The following is a 6,302-nucleotide window of genomic DNA, read 5'->3' as shown; positions in this document are numbered from 1 at the left end:
CTACTAAAAAAAAGGGAAGGTATAGAAAATACTTGAACTAACTACGGCAAAAATAGTTTAGTATGAAAAGCATATCCTATAAAATAATTTTTCTCAACTCCTAAAATTTGAAAACCTGTTATTAAAGCTGCTCCACACTTTTGAAAAGTCGAAATTCACAGCATGTCTGGGTCCCCAGGTTTGCACTCAATATGTTGGGGTAAGCATTGTTGCTGAAATCAGCAGCGCACTTACGTACCCCACCCGTCCCAAAACGGTCTTTACATTCGCACCCTCCTTCCGTGGCCATTCCGTGGACAATAGAACAGCAATCCACTTTCTAGAAACTAAGAAATAAGCTACTATTTCAGAAATGTGATAGATTAAAAAATAAGGAATTTCTTTAAATCCTTTTCTCTGCTATCAAATGTATCTCTCTAAGACATGTGATTGATGTACAAATATTTGGTATGCAGACATACATAGACCTTAGTCATGTGACCCCCCTCCCCTGGCACCAAATAGACCTACTGGCTATCTCGCCTTCTGTGCACTAGCATCATCGATTTGCCAATCGGAACACCAGGTACTATATTGCTGAAACATTTTTTTTTATGTATGGACAAACTCAGTAGTGTCAAGGTTAACCAGTGCATTTTTTTTTTGTTGAAACTAGTTAACTAATTGATGGATCACACTACCTATGCCTCAGTCATACATACTGGGATTTATTTTATTTTTTTTGGGGGGAGGGACGCGCGCAATCTTAGTTCTTTGTAGACACTGGCAATGACTACACTCTCTCTTTTAGAGACAAAACTCCAGTCAATAGGGAAAAATTATTTTATTAATGAATTATTTAAAGTTAAAAGTCACTACTACATAACCAGAAAGTGTACCCTAGGATGGCTGAACAACACTAACGCCAACATTCTAATGAAACCATGTTTATCACTCACCCTTAAGCCATAAACTTGCTCATGTGCAAGTTGAAATAAAGCCATTTTAAAGATACAAGTCAAGAACATTACATTTTGATGCAGATGTATAGATTTCACAAAGTTCAATGATCCTGCTGGGGCATTCAAAAACAAAAACTCAACTTTGAAGCTCCCATTACTTAAATCCATGATGGATGTGTTCAAGAAGTCTCGTCAGCCGGATCATGTAGATGAAAAACGTTCACCACTCAATTATGTAATGAAAAGAAAGGTTCCTGGCACGTTCGCTTCTGTTCTATGCATATTATTGGTCACTACTTCAACTGACTGCAAAGCACAGTGGCACTCTGTAGCTCAAAGCATCTTATTGTCCCGTGAGCTCTGATCCACAGCTCCAGCCATGTCACTAACTGTTAAGTATTGTTTTGTTGAGGTATAATGAGTTGCTCCACAGGTCAGAAGTTTTATTATTACAATTTCAGTGCCATGGTCCCATAAATAACCCCACCCCATTCCCAAATTGCAACAGGGGATCTGAGATATAAGTCCTCAAGAAAAGGCTGGCTCTGCATGGTTTCCCAATAAGGCAGGGGGTGCACGGGGGCTCTGCCGGGGAGCAGGGCGGACAAGAGGAGGAGGACGAGGTTGGAGGAGGCGTCCTGGTTGGAGTGGAGGAGGTTGACGATGCAGCGTTGGAGCTGAAGGAAGAGATGGACGCAGCAGTGGAGGAGGAAGAGATAAGGTGGCAGCTATGACTGGTGGTGCTGTTGTAGTGGCTGTTACTGTCTGAGATGAAGAGGAGATGGATGTGATCTGCACCTGTGTGTGAAAACAAGATGAAAGTCAGAGTGCTGACATTTTCCTACTGTGTGTTAATCAAATCTGTCTTTTAAAATAAATTACAAATTATACACATCTTTTTTTTCTATTCAGTATTTGAACTGTCAGCTCACTTGCTCTAACAAAACTTTCAAATATGATTAAGATCCCTGATGACAAATATCCAAAGTAAAAATCTTGCATAAGTATTCACATTTTAGACCCTTCCCCCCCCCCTCCCCCCTTCCCCCCCCCACATTAAAACCTCTAGAGCTAGAAGGTGACGATATTAAAGCCTCTTTACCCCCTGGGCCAAAATACTGCTGAGCTCACAGTACACACTAACCTAATGGCTTAGAGATTAGCTTAACTACATTAGTTATACTGGGTCACAAAGTCCCCTGTACGAGCTGCTACAGGACACAACAAAAAACATATTCCTGGTCTGTGGAGATGGCTATTTCTGGAGACCGGTAGAGAACACAGCTTTAATTATTTTGAGGTACGTGTCAACAAGGTTTGCATACTAGGGGTGTTTTTTGATCATTCATTCATGGCATATTTTCTCCAGCACTCGTGCATCTCAATTTTCAAATCAAGTCCCAGCTGAGGTTTAGGTTGGCAAGTGAGCAAGGGCGGCGTCTACCGCTTCACGGCGACCTGCTACTACAGGGCCCGTTTTGGTTCCAGGACTCATCGGCTGGCTTTAACGGCGTGGCTATTGCAGCCGGTTTTTGGTGGGCAAAAGGTTGATCCACCAGAGTAGTGGACACTATATTGTGAGCTAAGACGCCGGCTTCTGCCCGCATTTATCACAGATTGTGGCGTATCTACATCAGGTGGTGCGAGCGGCCCTCCTGCCACACAGAGGCTTTTCAACTTTCTAGACTCCTGGCCTCTCTGTCAGTGGGTCTTAGACTCAGCTCTCTGAGAGTCCATGCATTGGCCCTCTCTATTTCTAGAAGAAAACTGCAGCGTTGCCGGAAGCGAGGATCTTTCTTCAGGGGGGTCTTGCATATCAAGCCTTCTTATGTACTGCTCACAGCTCCCTGGAATCGGAACTTGGCGCTATGCTTCAGAGTGCATCTTTTGGCCATGCATCTGCACATAGTGTTAGAACTTGGGAGCTCCTCCTTGCCGCTCGCCCATGATAGGGCTGAATTAGGAGATCGTAGTACCGGCTTTTCGGATGTGGGATGGATCTTCGGGTCTCCAATCTGAGGAATCCTTGGATGTCCGTGCCCTTCACATGTATGTCAAACGAACTTCAGATATTCACAAGACGGATTCCCTCTTTGTGCTGTTGCAGGCTTATAAGAGGGGATGGCCGGCTACTAAGCAGATTATCGCCAGGTGGATGACATCCACCTTCAGGCAGGCCTACGTCATGACAAATCGGCCTGTACCTAGACATATTGCTGCCCATTCCAGCTGTGCAGTGGGTGCTTTTTGGGCTGCACGAAATGGAGTTTCAGCTCATCAGCTTTGCGAAGCATCCACCTGGTCCTCTGTCCATACCTTTTTACTAAGTTTTACCAGTTTAACATATCTGCACCCTCAGGCGCCAGTATTGGCCGCAGTGTTTTGCGGGCCGGGCTATCGGAGCAGTCCCTCCCTTAGGGGGCTACTTTAGAACGTTCACATGGTAGCAGTGTCCACCAGGATGAAAGAGGAGGATTTTTATACTTTTCTGCGAGTCCATCTGGGGGACATTGCGTTTCCTTCCTGCTGCTTTTCTGCTCTTTTCTCAGTTGCTTACCCTTCCTTGGTGCTTTATAAATACACTGAGGATACAGGGGGTTGCAGAGGGGAGGAGTCAGTCTGTAGGTAATAATTAACTGTTTAAGTGCTAACTCCTAGCTCCCCTCATACAACCCATGGTAGCAGTATCTCCCATATAGGATGAAAGAGAAAGGATCCTTAAATGGCAGGGATTTTATCTAATTAAATTTAGTACAAGGACTATGTATTATTCTGTGCTAAGCCACAAAAGCGGTCAGTGGGCTGGCCGCCCACTTCATAGAGATGGGTGAAGTGAGGTTTTTTTTAAGACAGCATTGTTTTGCTTTAAAGTTTCTGATAATTGAAGCTAATTTTAAACTCTGCATCACTTGGTAGAGGCTCACGTTTAGTCGCTGACCAAAACGCGGCTTCCTTTGAGACTAATGCCATCATAATTTGTAAAATAAAATGAACTACAACCTCTTTTATTTCATCAGATTATTGTATTGTTTATGAAAACTTCAAGTGACTGAGCCAGCGCACCATATATGTAGCATACATGATGATACCCAACACCAGAGCTCTATGCTGCATGGTTGCAATAGAGGACACTGCTGAAACATATTCTGTTGCCTTGTATTTAGATGTACCTGGAGAATATTTTTGAAAGAAGTATCATTAATTTCAGTCTCCATATCTAGAAAATACTTGGCAAGGATGTGTATGACATGTTAAATTTCTTTTTTAAACACCATGAGAAATGAATATGTAAAATAGGATTTGGAAGAAAAATCTGTCTGAAACAGATACTTTTATAACCACATTTCTCACCTCATCATCTTCTTCACTGGTATTGTGGGAGGAGCCAGAGTTCTTACTGGAAGAGTCCATGGGCACAGTGGGTGGAGGAACGTCCTGTTCTGCCTCCCACTCCTGAAGAACTTCCTCCAAGTTGAAACGTCTACGATAACTAATGAAAAACGTCTTCACCTGGGATGGGGTCTTATTACCCAGGACCTCAGAGATGGCCTGAAAATCTTTTCCATAGCGCCTGACAGCTGGAACACAAAGGAAACTTGTCTCCCCTTGTACAGAATTGGATATTGCTCATCCCACCCTGGCATCATCATCTGCGCTACATCTCTGTGTTAGCCTGATCCCAAAACACAGCTGCACTCTAACATTTTGTTCTTGCACAATTGTAGCTCTATGAATCCTGGCACAAAATATCAGCTCACCTTGTACAGCCAGCAGCTGTTCATCTGTGGTCCAGCGAGAATTCAGCTTGATGTTTAACTACAGAAAAGCAATCAAAAGAGAGAGAGGAAAGTGTTGCCTTAATGTTAGTGGCTTGCAGTAGGAAGGCTGGAGCACAGAATGGCTTAAGTTGCAGGAAGCTCACCTCTGGTGGTCTCATGTCATTGATCCCTCCATTAAGTGTTTCTTTTAAGCTGCTGTTCATCTGCTTAACATTCTGTACCTGAAAGGTGAATTAGATAGAATGAATATTTTAACCTTTTGAAAAGCCTTTTTTTGAGCACTGAAAACTTTTCTCTTACCCAGGCCAGAGGAGTTTGTTTCACACACAGCAGGGAGCAATGAGTGGTCCACAGTGGTCCCTTTTGCTCCCTCCCCCTTTCACCCCGCTAAACAAATGTCTGATATGAAAGTAAAGTACTTCTGTCTACAGTTGAGAAGGGGATTTTTTTTTAGCACACACATATTGGAGGAGGCCTTTTCTGGAAAGACAATAAGAACAATTGTAGTGCTTCAAATTAGCTGCTTAACTAGCAGGCACTGAACACCTCCCTGTACACATTTGTTGTATAAATAGATTTATCACATTTGAAGATGTGTCTATAGGTTTATGAATGTAATGACCGTAAACCCATTTTTTAAAAGTAGAGTGAGCTACAAAATAGACATCTTACTTGGCCACAATATATCACGTTTCATGATCAGTGTCTTCATTATTGGTCTTTTCAAAAGGGTTAAAATCAAACAATGACATCGCCCCATGTTTGGGTAATATAGCCGCTCTGCATTAACCACCTGGTTGTGCGAGAGATATGCCAACGGCGACTAATATCCTTAAGAGAGTTTTGAAAACTTATGAAACTAAATCCAACAAGTCACATGAGGACTTCAGAAGCTACAGACAGAGAAAAAGGTTGGCAAGGGAGATGATAAAGAATTAAAAAGGTTATTTATTTTTTTAGTCGCTTGAGAGTTTATAATAAAGTACAATCAACAATGCAACTGACATTTAAGATGTTTTATGATAACAACAAGGAAGCACAATGCAGACACATTGAAGCCAGTAACAGCTACAAGAGAATGATATATACCCATATATACCTACAGGGCCTCATTCATTAAGTAATGTAACTGCCAATATGGGCCATATTTTACACTACATTGCACTTTGCATGTCCAGAAATGGACGATATGCCAGAGAACACAGGTGTATGCAATTCATCTTCAAGCGCAAAGGACAATTAAAACAGGCTAAGATTTCATGAACAGAACAGGGAGGGCAATGGGTGTATGACATAGTCAATGTACAGTATGGACGTGCCAAGCTCCAGCGCACACAGCAGCATCCTATTCAAGCTTTGGGTATCTCTAAGGTACGAGTGATAGTGATGATGTTGCATATGCATGCTAGAACATGTGTTTGCAATCGAGCACCTGTAAAAATGCATTTTATGTCTAGTAGACCTTCATACCATCCTAATAAATGTATTTTATAGGTAAAGGAAACTTTTTTTTTTTTTTAAATGTTTTTTTCATTAAGGACTATATTAATAGGTGAAAATAGTTGAATTTTTCTTCTGTCCG

At 42.1% G+C, this 6,302-nt stretch overlaps 1 protein-coding gene across 2 annotated transcripts in view; it reads right to left on the bottom strand.

Moving 5' to 3' along the window:
• Positions 1-804: 804 nt before the first annotated feature.
• The window catches only part of RCOR2 (REST corepressor 2), a 106,093-nt gene continuing 100,595 nt past the window's right edge, over positions 805-6,302 (bottom strand). For both annotated transcript variants that reach the window (XM_075187703.1, XM_075187702.1), the window contains 4 exons: positions 4,864-4,941; positions 4,700-4,757; positions 4,293-4,519; positions 805-1,739 (listed from right to left, as the gene is read on the bottom strand). In XM_075187703.1, the coding sequence (XP_075043804.1) occupies positions 1,470-1,739; positions 4,293-4,519; positions 4,700-4,757; positions 4,864-4,941 (633 nt within the window). In that variant the 3' untranslated portion in view covers positions 805-1,469. The remainder of the gene's footprint in view (positions 1,740-4,292; positions 4,520-4,699; positions 4,758-4,863; positions 4,942-6,302) is intronic.

Source organism: Mixophyes fleayi, chromosome 10, assembly GCF_038048845.1.
Source record: "Mixophyes fleayi isolate aMixFle1 chromosome 10, aMixFle1.hap1, whole genome shotgun sequence".
Taxonomy (NCBI): Eukaryota; Metazoa; Chordata; class Amphibia; order Anura; family Limnodynastidae; genus Mixophyes; species Mixophyes fleayi.
This window is presented reverse-complemented; position numbering and strand designations above follow the sequence as displayed.